This window comes from Odontesthes bonariensis, chromosome 7 (genome assembly GCF_027942865.1).
Source record: "Odontesthes bonariensis isolate fOdoBon6 chromosome 7, fOdoBon6.hap1, whole genome shotgun sequence".
NCBI lineage: Eukaryota > Metazoa > Chordata > Actinopteri > Atheriniformes > Atherinopsidae > Odontesthes > Odontesthes bonariensis.
The window spans coordinates 37,710,362-37,727,882 of record NC_134512.1 but is presented as its reverse complement, the minus strand read 5'-3'; the positions used below and the strand labels follow the sequence as shown (position 1 = coordinate 37,727,882).

The 17,521-nt window shown below is 46.2% G+C and overlaps 1 protein-coding gene across 1 annotated transcript; it reads right to left on the bottom strand.

The window, feature by feature from the left end:
- Nucleotides 1-1,956: 1,956 nt before the first annotated feature.
- On the bottom strand, nucleotides 1,957-14,324 carry b3gnt9 (UDP-GlcNAc:betaGal beta-1,3-N-acetylglucosaminyltransferase 9). Its single transcript, XM_075471132.1, has 7 exons — nucleotides 13,929-14,324; nucleotides 10,950-11,328; nucleotides 10,740-10,859; nucleotides 8,639-8,944; nucleotides 4,387-4,628; nucleotides 4,050-4,305; nucleotides 1,957-3,244 (listed from the first exon to the last, which is right to left on the bottom strand). Exons 2-7 carry the CDS (start codon nucleotides 11,055-11,057, stop codon nucleotides 2,888-2,890), a joined length of 1,389 nt encoding a protein of 462 aa, XP_075327247.1. The 5' UTR covers nucleotides 11,058-11,328; nucleotides 13,929-14,324; the 3' UTR covers nucleotides 1,957-2,887.
- Between the last annotated feature and the right edge of the window lie 3,197 nt (nucleotides 14,325-17,521).

The following is a 17,521-nucleotide window of genomic DNA, read 5'->3' as shown; positions in this document are numbered from 1 at the left end:
GTTCTCTTATTTCAGTGTTTCCACCACCACCAAAGCGTACCGGTCCCATGGAACCCGTTACCATGGAACCCGTTACCATGTCTGTAACCCTTCTGCTTGGGGTAGCGAGCACACAGGACCGGTTCCAGGCTCTGCTCTCCGGTGTTGGTGAGGAGGCTGTGCAGCGGGAGCTCGATGGCGCTGTGCCAAACCAAAAAGTTTTCCAGCTGATTGCCGCAGAAATGTCAGAGAGTGGTTTCAGCCGGACCGCGAGCCGGTGTGGCATTAAGGGCGGTTTATGGTCGGAAACCAGGTCGTCTGCGTGTGTGTCGCAGTTAACGCAGACATGCCCCCCCCCCCCCCTTACGCAGACACTCTGGTGCACCTCCCCAAAATTGTAACTCACCGCAGACAGTGCCGCAGATATCGCCGCAGGGAGGAGAGAAAGGAGGCCTCTGATTGGTCAACTCTACATCCTCTCTACACTATGCGTATTTCCGGTTTGCTAACCGGCTGACGCTAACCGTGCTAACCGTGACGATTCTTTCGCCTCTCTGCCAGCTCCAGTAGTAGCAATATTTCTTCTATTTCTAGATCGATCAGCTGCATCTCAATCAAAGTGCGCATTTGTCCAGTCGCCATTGTTGTTGAATGAACTCCGTAACCGGAAGAGAAACGCGCCACCCACCACACCCACAATCCTAGCTTGTTCGTGATTGTCCCTCTTGCGTTGTGGCGTGGGATTAACATAGCGCTTCAAAAATAACTGCGTCATGTCTGCGACACACTGCTGCGAGAGTATACACGAGCCTTAAAGCTGAAGAAGCTTGGAGGCGGTTCCAGATTATGGATGCTCTTTGTTATTTTGCTATTTACGCTTCGGCACGCACTCCGCCCACCCCTGAGGGCCCCCTTTGTACAGTGGGAACGCAAGCTGACCCCAAAGAGACCCGACCCGACCCGACCCGTACCGGACTGCACAGTGGAAACGAGGCTTTTGAATATTCCTTAATCTGCAGAACATAAAATCAGCCAAAGATTCAGAGAACCTGGAGACATCTCTTCGACCTTCAGGCTCTCAGGCAGCTGTGCATTAGAAACAGACCTGATTCTGTCCTGGAAATCCCTGCCTGGGCTCAGGAACACTTCCAGGAATCACCGTCTGAACACAGCTCAGCGTAACGGCCACAGATGCAGGTTAGAGCTCCATCAGCAGAGAAGAAGTCGCATGTGAACATGATGCAGAGACTCTGAGGCAGAGCGGGAAACTTACCGACGGCACACATCCAGTAGACCTCTTCTTCAGGGAAGGCCTTGCTTATCTCAGCAGGACCGAGTTAAAGGGACAGTTCGCCTCTTTTGACATGAAGCTGTATAACATCCCATATCAGCAACATCATTTCTGAACATCTTCTTACCCCCTGCTGCGTCCTGTGAGCAGAGTTCCAGCCTCGTTTTGGTGTTGATGAAGGTAGTCCGGCTAGTTGGCTGGGGTTTAAAAAATAAAGCGTTTTGCTTCTCAGAACAATATGCGTTCAACAGAGTAATACATTTGCATCACAAAATGGTTCTCCAGGAAAAAGTCAGACCTCACAATCTCTTGGCCCTATTTTCTCTCCCTTCGTATCACTGCCTGCTGCCGCCTGCCGACAGCTGCGCCTGTTACGGTGTTTGCTGCTCGGTCTGCACAGCAGGCAGTGATACGAAGGGAGAGAAAATAGGGCCAAGAGATTGTGAGGTCTGACTTTTTCCTGGAGAGCGATTTTGTGATGCAAATGTATTACTCTGTTGAACGCATATTGTTTTGAGAAGCAAAACGCTTTATTTTTTAAACCCCAGCCAACTAGCCGGACTACCTTCATCAACACCAAAACGAGGCTGGAACTCTGCTCACAGGACGCAGCAGGGGGTAAGAAGATGTTCAGAAATGATGTTGCTGATATGGGATGTCATACAGCTTCATGTCAAAAGAGGCGAACTGTCCCTTTAAACCACATCCTGCATCTGTTCCAGCAGCAGAACAGTCCGGCTGCTGGACTGAGCCGCTGCAGTCCAGATGTTTCACCACCTGAAAACATCTAAATACAGCAGAGAGCCAGGAGTCCTCCACCAGACAGGAATGGGACGACATCCCTCTGCCAGAGGTCCAGCAGCTGGGCTCCTCAGTTCCAGATGTTTACAGATGTCGTTAAAAACACGCAGCTGTCCCGACATTTATGAGACGCGTTGCTGCCATCAGATATTTTTCGTTGTCTCACTTTCTTTCTTCCTACGCTTTAAATGATGTTTTCTACAGATTGTTCGCTCACTAAATGATGTTTATTCACAGCTGAGAAAAGAAAAAGACAATCTGATCATTCAAAGTGTTTTCACACATCAGCCACACGTTCAGGGTCATTCCCCGGGAAATGTAAACGAGCGGGACCGAGCCGTGCACCCGAACTCCCGGTGATGCCGTTTAATGATGTCGCCGGAGGCCGGAGCTGGGCTCGGACACGGAGGCTCAGGTGAGTTTGTCCATCTTTTATCAGCGTTCTGAAACCTTTCACATTAAAGAACAGTTAAAAACAGAAAGACGGCGGCTCTAAAGTTGCACCTCGCGTCTGTTTTACACACAAACGGACGAAGTGAGAGGCGCAGGAATCTGAAACTTGAGACTTCGTATGTGGTTCTGTTCTCTCGGACTTGGAGTATCCGCCCACGGACTCGCATTAAAACGCAGTCTCTGCTCAGAGTCTCTGCTCTCGGCTTTGGTCGGCCGCGGTATGAACGGCGCTGTGCGGGGTTAAACCGGCTAACCACAGTTTGTTGAGTCGTCCTCAGACAGACGTGCCCTGAGCATCGACCCTCTGGGCTTCCTCCCGGCTGATCTCTCCCTACCTGCTGGCCCGACTCGGCCCTCCATCAGTCACTGATGTGTGTAAAACGCCTGCTTCCCACCGTAATCCGCCTCCTCCTCCTCCTCCTCGGCCAGCTCGCCCCCCGGCCCCCTCCATTTGAAGGGCCGGGTGGTCTGGCCGGTCCGGTTGTGGCAGCTCAGTTTGGGGTCGTGCAGGAGGTTCCACATGAGCCAGATCTGCGGCACGCTGAGGCTGTGGACCACCATGAGTTCCCTGTAGAAGCAGGGGTTGAAGGTCTGGAGGTGGGGCGCCGCAGACGGCCGGGGAATTCCAAAGGTCCGGAAGCCCTGATGGCGCAAAGGTTTGACGCCGATCAGCTGGAGGCACATCCCCAGGAAGACGTCGTCGATTGGGAACAGCTCCACCTGGAAGGATTGTTGGATATGTTTTAAATACACACTGAATGGAAATATTTCCAATCCAATTTTATTCATAAAGCACTTTACAACAACCTCAGTTGACCAAAGTGCTGTACAGAAAAATAAAAAGAATAATTTAACCCTTTGTGCGGTCCTAACATTCTGTTTACTCCCCTTTGTCCTACCAAAGCCCCAAAATAAAGCAACTTAGTTGAATTTTAAATCCAAAATCTATTTAGTATGATGAAACCACCTGTTATTTATCTATTCAACTCAATTCAATACATTTTTTATCATGTAGTTTTTGTTACACAATACAAAAAGACAATCAGCAGTTTTCAGGATTACACTTTTTTTTTTTTTGGTCAGTTGGACCAACGGTTTTCTTGTTTTCTCAGTTTTCTTTTACATAATAAAGGTTTATTATTGCTATTATATAAATGTGAAGTGATTACTTCTGAATTAATTATATTGAAAGGGAAAAAAAAATGAACTTTTTTCTGGTGTTTAAATGTTTTTATAATTCACGGGTCAAAAATGACCCATAAGACAATCTTTGTACCCTAGTGGTGTACAGCCCACATGGAAACATAAACACAAATAAAGTCTGACTTTTTCTAATGATGGGGTCCCTTTAGGAAAAGTCATAACATTTTAAGTTGGAAAAAGATAGTTTAAGGTGTTTTTTCTACAGCTAAACATGGTAGTGGCTCACTTTGACCCGCAGGACAACAGGAGGGTTAAAAGACATACAACAGCTATATAATTTAAAACGATAATAATACTAAAATAAATTAAAAATGTGAGGTACCTGCCGACAGGCCGAGCTGAGTCTGCGGGCCGTGAGCCCCGACATGACGAACCCCCCCCCTCCGGCGTAGTTGGGGTACAGACCGCCTCCGTACACAGACTCTGGAACGTAATACTTGGAGGTGCGCCGGCGGATGGGTTTAGCGTGAACGATGATGTCCCCGACAAACAGATCCTCCTCTGGCTCCCGGCCCTGAAGCATCTCCAGGATGTTTTCCACGTTGACGTACACGTCGGCGTCGCCTTTGAAGATGAACCTGCAGGAAGACAGTGTGCGTGAGGCGAAGCGTCGGGTGAGAACCGTGACGCCGAGCCTCATCGTTACTCCGACCACTGACTTGACGTGAGGACAGCTGCTGTTGACCCATTCCAGAAAATGCGTCTCCTTCAGAGTCAGGTTGAAGAAGGTGTCTTCGAAGTCCCACAGCAGGATGTCCCCGAAGGCCTCGCTCTCGTAGGCCAGGAGCTGCTCCCACAGAGGCAGCGCCGTGCGGTTCCTGGGGACCCCCAGCAGGAACACGGTCCGGATGGACCCGCCGGGCTGAGAGTGCCCCTCCCTGCCCCACGTCCGGCGCACAACCTGCAGAAACGGAGACGGGAAAACTTCTTTTCTCTTAAACGTAAATGTAAATGTACTTTATTTATTCAGCCCTTTACAGACAATCCTTACGGTGTACCAAAGTGCTTTACAGCAGGTAATAAATAAAGAGAAGAAGAAGTAAAAATAAATAAAAACAATAAAATACAACAAAATCGATTAAGATAAAATAAGATAAAAAGCATCATCATACGACTGGGTATTAAAGCCATCCTAAATAAGCAGGTTTTTAGCCTGGATGTGAAGAGGCCCGGGTCAGAAATAAGACGCAGCTGGACGGGGGGCTTATTCCAGAGCCTGGGGGCAGCTTTGGGAAAAGGCTCGCTCACCCCAGGGTTTGTGTTCTGACCTGGGCACTTCCAGCAGAAACTGATCTGCTGACCTCAGAGCTCTACCAGGACTGTTAAAAGCTCAGATAAATACGACGGGGCGAGGCCGCTAAGAGCTTTAAAAACCAACATTAAAAGGTTAATATCAGTTCTATAAAGGACAGGAAGCCGATGGAGGGAGTTAAGAACAGGAGTGATGTGCACACGTCTGTTGGTGTTGGTTAAAGACGGGCAGCAGCGTTCTGCACCAGCTGAAGGCGGCTGAGAGAAGACTGGGAGACGCCCACATAAAGGGCATTAAAAAAGCTGGGTTTCACTTGACGTCACTTCCGTATTTTCTAAGCGCGCAAACCTAAGTGGTGGTCTGCTGGAGCTGGAGCCCATTTAAAACACTGTGTTTTGTCTGCCATTTTATGCCCAAAATGCCTCAGTTTTGTACCGTTTTTGGATGTAGCAATCGGTCTAACCGAGAGAAGGGAAAGGGTTACTATCGAGTACCTAAGGTAATCGCCCATAGAGGTGAGAAATGGAAAAAACTCACAGAACAACGCCGCAAAAAGTGGATAGCTAACCTACGTTTACAGACTGGAGGAGCTGAATCTGCAAATGCTCGTGCCTGCGGTGACCACTTTTCAAAGGTGTGTGCGAAATCTAACTGTTTAGTAGTAGTGCAGTAAAGTATTATGTTGTTAAATGCCAATCAACAGTAATGTAATACGGGTCAGTGGACTGGGCTTCCCAAAACACAGAGCCAATAATCCACGTTTTCAGCGGTGTTTCATGCGATCTCTGAGAGTGACTGATCTAAACAAATCTGTCACGTCGTCAAAATCTTCACGTTTCTGTAGTATCCACGAAGTGCTTAAGTGCTAACAGCACACATTAGCTCCCAAGTTCTTGACAACAGAATCTCTCTCTCTCTCTCTCTCTCTCTCTGCCTTGTACATTAGGCTAACAAAGACACAATGTCAGCATTTGGATATTTGGATCTCTGCATTTTATCAAAACATAAACATTTTTGATTGTTATTTGAGTGCCAACATTCACAGCTCGGCCTTCAACATGTTAGGTTCTGCTTTACTGCCCAGCCCTGCACTACACACTGCATTTTCCACTGGGATAATGCACCGTGAACAAACTTACCCTGCAGGCCAACACCAAAACACAATCATTCTGTAGACGTTTTACTCCCAGTTTGCTGATCCATCCGCTGTGGTAATAGTTGTATGCCTCCAAACTTTTGTGGGCCTTCATCTGTTGCTTGGTGTAGTAAGACGTCTGGAGAACCAGGTAGCTCGTCATGTCCACAGCCTCTATTTTCGGCAAATCATTCAGACCTTTTCATAAAGTATGGGTCACGCCCAATGTATTTCCCTACTAACGCCAAATACTTTAACCCTATGTGCCGGCTCCAAACCACTACAATATTCACTCATCTCCATATTCTCCATGTTGTTGCTGTGCTGTAGTCCGGCTTCCAGCCCACCAACTGAAATTTGCGCGCTCCCGTGATGACGTAACTGAAACCCAGCTATAGTCTGACCTCGACCTTATCAGGGCATGGATGGCTTTCTCAAGGTCATGACGACTTAAAAACATTTTAACTTTGACCAAAACTAGTCCTGACGACATTGTTGATTTGTTTGTCCGACCTCAGATCAAAGGTCAAAGGTCACTTCCAGATTTCTGACGGTTGAACTGAGCTTTGAAGACGAGGTGCCAAAGCCGGCCGTCACAGTGTCCCCAAACACAATGCGTTCATCATTTAAATGAAGAAAAGTTTGGGCCAACCACTGCTTACTATCAGCGATACGATTAAACAAAGAACATTGTGCACCGTTACTGTTTGGTAGATAAATGTGTAAATCGTCTGCATAGCAGGCTATAACTGATCCAAGTGGTCAATTATTATTAAAAGTAACACAAATGAAATATTGTGAAAGAAATGAGCCGTTGGGCTGAAGAAGGGTTCATCTGGTCACCCTATAAGGAGGTGACGGAACAATCTTTATCTTTTATCTATTCGTTGGTCACGTTGTTCCTGTAAAAACTGTTCCTGTAAACAGATGAAGGATGAATGCATCTGTGATCTGTTCAGAGAATATAAAGCCAGCAGAGCTCTGAGATCCAAGGACTCAGGCCAGCTGGTCCAGTCCAGAGTCCAGACTAAACATGGAGAAGCAGCATTTAGCTGTTATGCTGCAAACAAGTGGAACAAACTGCCAGTGGAGATTAAACTTTCACCAAATGGAGACATTTTTAAATCCAGGTTAAAAACATTTCTGTTCTCATGTGTCTATGCATGAAATCTGCACGCTATCTTTGAACTTATCTGGACTGTTGCTTGTTTTTAAATTCATTTAAATTATTTTATTTGTTTCTCTTTTTATTCTTTATGTATTTTTAATGCTTCTTCCACTCCCTGCTGCAATGCTTTTATTTTATGTGAAGCACTTTGAGTTGTTTTGCACATGAAATGTGCTACAAACAAATTTGATTTGTTCATGACTGTTTCCATCAACCCTGTTTAATTTATACTCGTAGATTATTTCACATTTTCGCTTAAGTTGTTGTTTGGAGCGAACTCTTTTGATTCGGGATCCTTTGGGTTCACATACCACCAGTGTTGTTTTTGACAACCATCTTAGATTTAGTCTTAGTCTTAGTCTTTTGGACTAAAATGCTTATTAGTTTTAGTCACATTTTAGTCGACGAAAACTCAAAAGGGTTTTAGTCTAGTTTTAGTTAAAAAAAAGAGAAAAAATAAGTATAGTCTACCGTGTTAAGAAAATAGTATGGTCTTAACTATCAAACAAGCGGAACAAAAATACATAGCTTATTAACTGACCCTGTACTAAAGCTTTCTGATTTTTCATTCTGTACTGTGCGTGTGTCCCAACTTTACTGTAAGCGCACTAAACGCACAGGTCCTGGTTAGGGCTGCACAACGTCACTTGTGGTTTTTAGGCTAAAGCTAGCAGACTCTACGTATAACAGTAACTCGACCTGTTTAACATATCAAGTCACGTGCTGACAGAACGTTCACACAAAGAGATAACCACACCGTCACTGAATGTAAACATGGCTAAACGTGCTGCTAAAGTAACACACACATAATGAATTGACGTTAGCGTAACAAAAGCTAACTTTAGCCTGAAGTTAGCAGCCCATTTGCGCCAGGAGTATGTGGAAAACGTACTAATGTATTAGCTTACTATGAAATTTATCGATTATGTTAACAGCATTTGTAACTTACCTTCGAAAAAATATCAATGTGGCGAGCCTTAAGGTGGCGCAGCAGATACTTTTTAGGTTTTAATTGACACACACAATAAGCAGAAATGTCATGCATTTTAAACGTCTGACAGATCACCCACTAACATTTTCGTCCATTCTCGTCTCGTCAACGAAAACTCACACACGTCTCGTCATGTTTTCGTCATCAGAGAGCTATGTTTATCTCGTCACCGTCTCGTTATCGTCATGAAAAAAAGTGGCGTCAACGAAATGATTTCGTCATCGGCCCGGCGGGTTATCGGAGGCGGATCTTGAACGCTTTCTGAAGGATGACGTCAGAGATCCTCAACGTCATAAAAGCAGACGCAGCTTCTGCTCCGCCTCACAGAAAGACCGACATCGTGTCTGGGTACGGGATTTTATTACCTGTCGCTTGTCGAAGTCGGCAGCTGTGGATTTCACTGCGATGAGCATGTAGGGAGCGGCGTGGGACTCGGGACACTTCTCCGGCTGATCGATGAGCAGCTTAAAGTTTCTGTTGTCCTTTTCTCTCAGATAACCCTCGAAGTCGAAGGGCGGCATGGTTGGCAGAGGTTTGGCGGCGGTCTTGGTCGGCGCGGCGCTCTTCCTCCGTGACTTGGACTTGATCTGAGGTTTGGTTTTCGGCTGCGGAGGTTTGGACTTGGACTTGGTTTGGGGCTTACAGAGAGGCAGCTGCGGCTCGGATGGAAACTGGAAAAAAAAAGACAGGATATTAAATAAAACCATGCCAAGTTCCAACATCTGTTCTGCAGCGGTTCCCTAAACATTGAAATGACTAAAAGAGGCAAATAAAGTTAAATCTAATTGATTTGAATGATCAGGCGGTCGATCTGCTGGCGTTTGCCTTTTCCTGTGAACGTGTGATCCAAAGAAGGCTCGTTTGGCAGTTTGACTTCGGCCTTCAGAACCAAGAGATTCACATTCAGATCGTTTATTTCCAACAGACGGAACCAACCTCAGAAGACCAGAACCTCTCGCTTTACCGGAGGACGACTGACACCTTTTATTAAGAAATAAATAAATGTCTTCAATCCAGTGATAAAAGCAGATTCAGTCCTTCTTCTTCACAAACTCGGAGCGTTCTGACAGTTAAACTGACAGTTAAAGGAGTGAATTTCACCTGAAATTAAAGGCTTCTGGTCTCCTCTGGAGCCTTTGTGCCCTGTGGACCACAGACCGACCCCCCCCCCCCCAGAAATCCTGTTTCCTGATGTGAGAGGTTCACTGGAAACACATAAAAGTCTGAAGCTCTCCGGTTGTTTACGGACTCATTCATACCGAAAGCTTTTTATAATAAAAATAATGGTAATAATAAGTGGATGAAAACATAGAGGAGTATCCACCGTGCAGCTCAAATGTTCTGAGGTTTTTGCTGCTTCTGCCTCCTGGAGCTCTAACTGAAAACACGTTTAAAGGGATAGTTCGCCTCTTTTGACATGAAGCTGTATGACATCCCATATCAGCAGCATCATTTCTGAACATCTTCTTACCCCCTGCTGCGTCCTGTGAGCAGAGTTCCAGCCTCGTTTTGGCGTTGATGAAGGTAGTCCGGCTAGTTGGCTGGGGTTTAAAAAATAAAGCGTTTTGCTTCTCAGAACAATATGCGTTCAAAAGAGTAATACATTTGCATCACAAAATGGTTCTCCAGGAAAAAGTCAGACCTCACAATCGCTTGGCGCTATTTTCTTTCCCTTCGTATCACTGCCTGCTGCCTGCTGCCGACAGCCGCGCCTGTTACGGTGTTTGCTGCTCGGAAGCAGGGGACTGCTCGGTCTGCACTTCGGTCTGCACAGTTCACACAGCCTGTAAGAACTTTAACATGAAAATGGCCGAGTAAAAGTTCCGTACCCTTCTCCATATTTGGTGGATCCGCCGATTACTTTCTTTTCCTGTTCCACAGCAGACAGCAGCAGACCTTTACAAAATAAAAGCCTGTGAGCTGCAGACTTTTACAAAATAAAAGCCTGTGAGCAACAGACTTTTACAAAATAAAAGCCTGTGAGCGACAGACTTTTACAATAATAAAATAAATAATAAAACAGGGGTGGTCTGTGGCGTAGTGGGCTGAGCAGGCGCCCCATGTACAGAGGCTACAGTCCTCGCTGCAGCTGGCCCTGTGCTGCGTGTCGTTCCCCCTCTCTCTGCCCCCTGCTTCCTGTCTCTCTGAACTTTCCATTAAAGGCACAAAAGCCCCCCCCAAAAAAATAAAATAATTTAATTTGTAAATAAAAATAAAACCTGCGTTAATGCGCAATAAAATATTTATCGGCGTTAAATAATAAAGGAGTTAACGCAATAATAACGAGTTAACTCGGCCAGCTCTCGTCTTTACCTCTTAGAATTTAGTAAAAATATAAACTTCTTTCTGTTGGATCATCGTCAGCAGCGGTGTGGGCGGAGCCTGAGGACACTCACGTGTCTGATGACATCACATGGCAGGTATCAAATGCTGTAAACACGGTTTGTGATGATGTCACTCTCTTACCCGTGGAGACTCCCGGCCCACTTTGGCGCCGCTGGCTCCCAGCAGGGTCCGGCTGGAGCTGGTGGAGCCGTGGATCTCCAGCTTCCACGCAGGCCTGTCCCAGCCGGGGGAGAGCACCACCTGAAAGGGGCCAGCTGTTAGACGGACAAAGGGACGGATCTGAGCAGGGATCTGAGCTGGGATCTGAGCTGGGATCGGTTCTGGCCTCACCTGGCGGGCGTACAGCAGCAGGCAGAAGAGCGCGAGCAGCGCCAACGTGCACATCACGTCTCCCTTCACGTGCAGGATCCTCCTCATCATCGCCACCTTCCTCAGCATCTTCTGAACGCTTCAGTGACCCGCTGGACAGGAACGCATCTTCAGACCGCTGTAGGGAAGCCTCGAGCTCGGAGACGTCAGATTAGGTTCGGCAGACTTTCTCTGAGATTCGTTTTCTAACAGCATCATAAACTTTACCGTTTATCAGCAGAAGTCAGGCCCTGTTCTGTTCTCCACAAAGGTACTTCAGAGCAGAAGCTTTGGTCCTCGTGTCGCTGCCTGTATGTCCATCGTGCTTCTGTCCACCCTCAGACATCAGAGTGGGAGAATCCTGGAAAACAACAGCAGCAACAGTCAGACCGGACCAACAAAGTAGGAGAGTAAAGACGGAAAAAAGGGAAACGGTTCTGAAAACCCAGGCTGTGGCAGTACAACTCTTAGTGCCTAAACTTCTTCCTATTCAGAAAACATAGAACCAAAGGTAGAACCTGCTGCAACAACACTCAGTGAAAGTTGTTCTGGAGTCACAGAAAGACAGAAAGTTTACAGAATCTACAGGAACAGCGTTCTGGAAGCTTCTCCAACCAGCAGGTTACCTGCTGACAGGTGAGGGTGTCAGGGTTGGGTATAACAGCAGCATCCACCAAAGGTTCAGCCTCTCCAACAAGGATGGTAGCGGCTAACCGCTTTGGGCCAAACTCCATCAGAGAATAATCAATAAGTTCAGCAAATGTTTCCCAGGAAATACCAGGAAAAGATCAGCAAATGACCAGGAAAGGATCAGGGAAATATAAGAAAAATACCAGAAAAGATCAGGAAACGTTTTGGAAATGTTGACCAGGAGAAGATCAGGAAAGAAAATCAGGAAAAGATCAGAAACGACCAGGAAAAGATCAAATGTTCCTCAGAGTCAGACTGTAAAGAACTTTGGTCTCTCACCCTCTACAGAGCAGAACATTGAGGACAGATTCAGGGAGTCTGGGGAAACCTCAGCGTGGAAAGGCCAAGGACAGAAAGCCCTGCTGGATGAGCTGGGAGCCCTCAGGCAGCACTGCAGGAGAAACCGTCATCACGCCACCATGATCCATACGGCCACCGTGATCCATACGGCCACCATGATCCATGCAGCCACCATGATCCATGCAGCCACCATGATCCATACGGCCACCATGATCCATGCAGCCACCATGATCCATACGGCCACCATGATCCATGCAGCCACCATGATCCATACGGCCACCGTGATCCATACGGCCACCATGATCCATACACCCACCATGATCCATACGGCCACCGTGATCCATGCGGCCACCGTGATCCATGCAGCCACCATGATCCATACACCCACCATGATCCATACGGCCACCGTGATCCATGCGGCCACCATGATCCATACGGCCACCGTGATCCATACGGCCACCATGATCCATACACCCACCATGATCCATACGGCCACCGTGATCCATGCGGCCACCGTGATCCATGCAGCCACCATGATCCATACGGCCACCATGATCCATGCAGCCACCATGATCTATACACCCACCATGATCCATACACCCACCATGATCCATACAGCCACCATGATCCATACACCCACCATGATCCATACACCCACCATGATCCATACACCCACCATGATCCATACACCCACCATGATCCATACACCCACCATGATCCATACGGCCACCATGATCCATACACCCACCATGATCCATACACCCACCATGATCCATACGGCCACCATGATCCATGCGGCCACCATGATCCATACGGCCACCATGATCCATACACCCACCATGATCCATACACCCACCATGATCCATACACCCACCATGATCCATGCGGCCACCATGATCCATACACCCACCATGATCCATACACCCACCATGATCCATACACCCACCATGATCCATACACCCACCATGATCCATACAGCCACCATGATCCATACACCCACCATGATCCATACACCCACCATGATCCATACGGCCACCATGATCCATACGGCCACCATGATCCATACACCCACCATGATCCATACACCCACCATGATCCATACACCCACCATGATCCATACACCCACCATGATCCATACAGCCACCATGATCCATACACCCACCATGATCCATACGGCCACCATGATCCATACGGCCACCATGATCCATGCAGCCACCATGATCCATACGGCCACCATGATCCATACGGCCACCATGATCCATGCAGCCACCATGATCCATACACCCACCATGATCCATACACCCACCATGATCCATACAGCCACCATGATCCATACACCCACCATGATCCATACGGCCACCATGATCCATGCAGCCACATGGGCTCAGGAGGAGCTGGGAGAACCATGGATTCTGGAACATGACTCTGGAACATGACTCTGGAACATGACTCTGGAACATGACTCTGGAACATGACTCTGGAACAGGACTCTGGAACAGGACTCTGGAACAGGATGGGAACAGGACTCTAGGAACAGGATGAGAACTCTAGGAGCAGCTTTCACTGGGTGCTGCTGCTTCAGATTCTGTGTTTGGTTCTGTTTTATAGAGACGGCAACAGATTTATTAACAGACCAATAACTGGTTTCTTGTGTAACATTCGGGTTTCCATCCTGAATCCAGGATCAGGAATGGGAGTGTCTGTGAGAACATGAGGATTTTTAAAGAACACTGTGTCCCAGAGACGTTCATTCATCACCACGGGGGCACGCATCTCCAAAAGAAACCATAAACTCACCAACGCATTTCATCTCAGCCAAAACCTCTCGCGCAATTAGCTCAGAGCGCACCGTTTTTGGCCAAAGACAGAGCGCATGTTTTCACCCCATCCAACACAAGTCTGCGCGTTCTCATACTCCCAAAGTTTCTGCAAAGGTCTCCGATAAAAAAAAACTTTATCATTCAAACTTACCAGATGAGACAGACGGAGGAGGTCGGAGTGAAAACATCTGCAGCAGCTGCCGCTGCGCCCCGCGCGCGTTCCGTCTCCAGTGATCCGGAGGGGCGTGAAGGAAAAGCGGTGAGTGCGTCTGAGGGAGCAGACCCCTGACACGAGCTGCGTTTCTGTCTGATCAATGCTGCCTGCAACCACGGTGCCTTTAAAGTGCGCTGGGAAACCCCAGCTGTCGGCCGTGAGACAGCCCGACCTGCCTCTGGCTGCGTAAAACTGGAGAGAACTCCAATCCAAAACACATTAAGCATTTACAGTATGTCAAGCAAAGTGAGAAAGGAGCTGCTTTTAGAGCACAACACCATAAAATATGTCCACTGAACGTCTCCCGTAGAGGTCTGACTGTTGATTAACCGAGTAAAAAATAAGCAGAAGGGCTCTGAAGGCGGCGGGATTAACTCTGAAATGAAGAAATGAACCAAGTTAATTATGCAAATGATCAAACTGGTTTAATTTGAGCTTTCGGTGTGATAATGTGACTGGTGCGAGCCAGCTCTCAGGGTATGGAACTACCCAGTTTCCTGAAGGCATCGTCGTCATTCTTTGGCCTGAACGTGTGATTTATGGTGGAGCTGAGGAAGTCCAGATGCCAACACAGCAAGAGAGGAAGGAGGAGAGGAGCAAGGGGTGAAGAGAAAGAGTGTGGGGGAGAGCATGAGTCACGGCTGTGTGTCCTTTGTTTCTGCGGGTGTTACCCAAGATGATTCCCCTCAAAGGAGCTTTAAAACCGGCTGGCTTTGACCCAGCAGCAGGCCGAGGAGGTTCAGAGGAAAGATGGAGGAATAAAGATGCATGTAAACGTGTTTAAAGAGGACACATTAATATCCCAACATCCCAGCAACAACTGAACCTCAGACCTGGGACCAATTAGTTTCCCCATTAACAGCAAATTCTCACATGCAGTTTAACAGTTGGTGAAGGGAAGAAATGGGCTGATAATGCTCCACACGTCCCATCCAGCATGTCCCTGTGGGGCCCATGAGGGTTAAATCTGGGCTGCAGATAAGGGTCCCAGGTGGGTTTGTCCGCAGTTTGTGGCCCCACCTTTGTTTGCCCAAATGGGTTTCAAAGTGCAACTTGAAGGGTTAGGGGTCAGGGTTACCCTAAGCCTTAAATTATTCCAAAATATCTGTCCCCAGAGCAATATCTGCAGTGTGCAGTGTGCCCACCCTCCTTATTGTTCTGGAACCTACTTAACCTTGTAGCACCAACAGTTGCAGATATGCAACAAGCTTTTTATTTACATTATATTTTTATTTACATTACATTATTTGATTTTTTAAATTGACATACATTATTTACATTCATGTGTAATATTTTTTGACATTACATTTTATGTGCCGACAGTTGTCACAGCATCATTTTCTTGGCTCAGTGAATTACACTCTGCTTTGCGGTGGTCTGTTCTAGTTGGTTCTGGTCTCGTTTGGTGTGGTCTGCTTTGTCCACCTTTCACAGCGCTAATGGGAGGTCAGGTCTCCAAATTGTATTATTACAAAATTAATCAGGTAAGCCCACAGTTGCAAATATGCAACATTGCCTAAAATGATCAAAAATATCCCAATTCCATAAATATTGGTTCATTCCCACCCAAAAAGATGCAAGAAGAGCCAAAATGATTTTTTTTCAATGATTATTCATATGCTTGGGTGCTACAAGGTTAATTAAGTCATGTTAAATTATTTTGTTCAGTTAAAGTTGTAATAATTATCCTCAATATATAACAATAAATTCATTTTGCTGTATTATATTTCTTGTGTGACACATTTCCATCGGGAGAATAGGTTTATATTAAAATGAGTTTCATTTGCCAGGGCCATGATGTTTAATAATATGGACATTAACAACCATGCTAAAATATCCATGTTGTCTTTTGGAATTTTGAGAATAGGCTAAAATTCTATTGAGGTTCTGAGCCTGTTGATCACCAACGAGGCCGAGCAATGTAATCATCACAGATCCAATGATTTTGGTTGGATTTTTCCACTTTCTTCTATGGAATGAGTTTACTGTTTGGTGAACAGAATGGCATATTGACTGATGTCATAATTTGGGGGAATAATTGATTGCCAATGAAGTAAAGATGAAAATATTGGGAAAAAGTGAAAAAACGCCTGATTTCTTTGCATTAAATCGAGCCAAAAACATGTAGAAATGTATTTTAAGAGTATTTTGATGTATTTTATAATTTCATTGGATGTTGTCTCCGCATGTGTTCTGTGCATTTATTGACAGCTTACCCAACCCACTGAGGATTTGTGGAAAATTGTAATTTTCCAACATTTTGAAACTGTGTGTAAAAAAGGCTCAGCAGCATCTAAACTTTCATATTTTCCCTCTGAGGGCGCCATAAAGGCCGCGTTTTACCTGCTGTTACTGAATCAGTCCCGTCTTCTTCTGTGGTGCCACGGTTTGGTCCGACTGAGCTTCCCTCAGCATCCCTGAAACCGTTTAAAGGAGGTTTTCAGGCCCAGAAACAGCTCCGTTCCTGCTGCTGATCTGCACATTCAGCTGTTTTTATTCAGTTTGGAGTCAGGTTTTAATCAGAGAGATTATCGATCTGATGGTTTTATATCCGTCCTGATCTGTGGAACCAGAGACCTTTATGGTTTGAAGTGTTTTATTATGAGTCGGATTTATTTGAACATGTTTCAGTAGATTTCTTGTTGCTGGTAGGTCTGCGTACGGGTAGATAAAGTCACCGGCTGCCTGTCCATCAGAGGACAGACTTTAAAGTTCTGATGCTGCTCTATAAAGCTCTGAATGGTCCAGGACCAGAATGCATCAGGGACCTCCTGACCCAGGATGAACCTTCCAGACCCCTCAGCTCATCTGGATCCGGTCTTCTATCAGTTCCCAGAGTCAGAACCAGACATGGAGGAGCTGCATTCAGCTTCTATGCTCCACATGTCTGGAACAAACTCCCAGAAAGCCTCAGATCAGCTGGAACACTCAGTGTGTTTAAGTCCAGGCTGAAGACACACCTATTTTCAGCTGAATAAAGCTCCAAATCTGAAGCTGGAGTTTCAAAACTTATTCACATTTTAACTCCTGATTTTATCTATTGTTCTTATTTCTTTCTTTTTTGTTTAAAATTTAAGTCATGCTTTTTATTTCTACTGTTTTAATGTCTCTGTAAAGCACTTTGAATCACCCTGTAGTTGAATTGTGCTGTAGAAATAAACTGGCCTTATGCCTTAAAGGGACAGTTCGCCTCTTTTGACATGAAGCTGTATGACATCCCATATCAGCAACATCATTTCTGAACATCTTCTTACCCCCTGCTGCGTCCTGTGAGCAGAGTTCCAGCCTCGTTTTGGTGTTGATGAAGGTAGTCCGGCTAGTTGGCTGGGGTTTAAAAAATAAAGCGTTTTGCTTCTCAAAACAATATGCGTTCAACAGAGTAATACATTTGCATCACAAAATGGTTCTCCAGGAAAAAGTCAGACCTCACAATCGCTTGGCCCTATTTTCTCTCCCTTCGTAAGAAGATGTTCATAAATGATGTTGCTAATATGGGATGTCATACAGCTTCATGTCAAAAGAGGCGAACT

Excerpts from the sequence above, each read along its gene's own strand:
- b3gnt9 (XM_075471132.1), bottom strand. The coding sequence starts at position 11,057 with ATGCTGAGGAAGGTGGCGATGATGAGGAGGATCCTGCACGTGAAGGGA. Across the intron at positions 8,945-10,739 it reads TGGGCCGGGAGTCTCCACGG|TTTCCATCCGAGCCGCAGCT; the intron begins GTAAGAGAGTGA and ends TTTTTTTTCCAG. Across the intron at positions 4,629-8,638 it reads CCGACTTCGACAAGCGACAG|GTTGTGCGCCGGACGTGGGG; the intron begins GTAATAAAATCC and ends CCGTTTCTGCAG.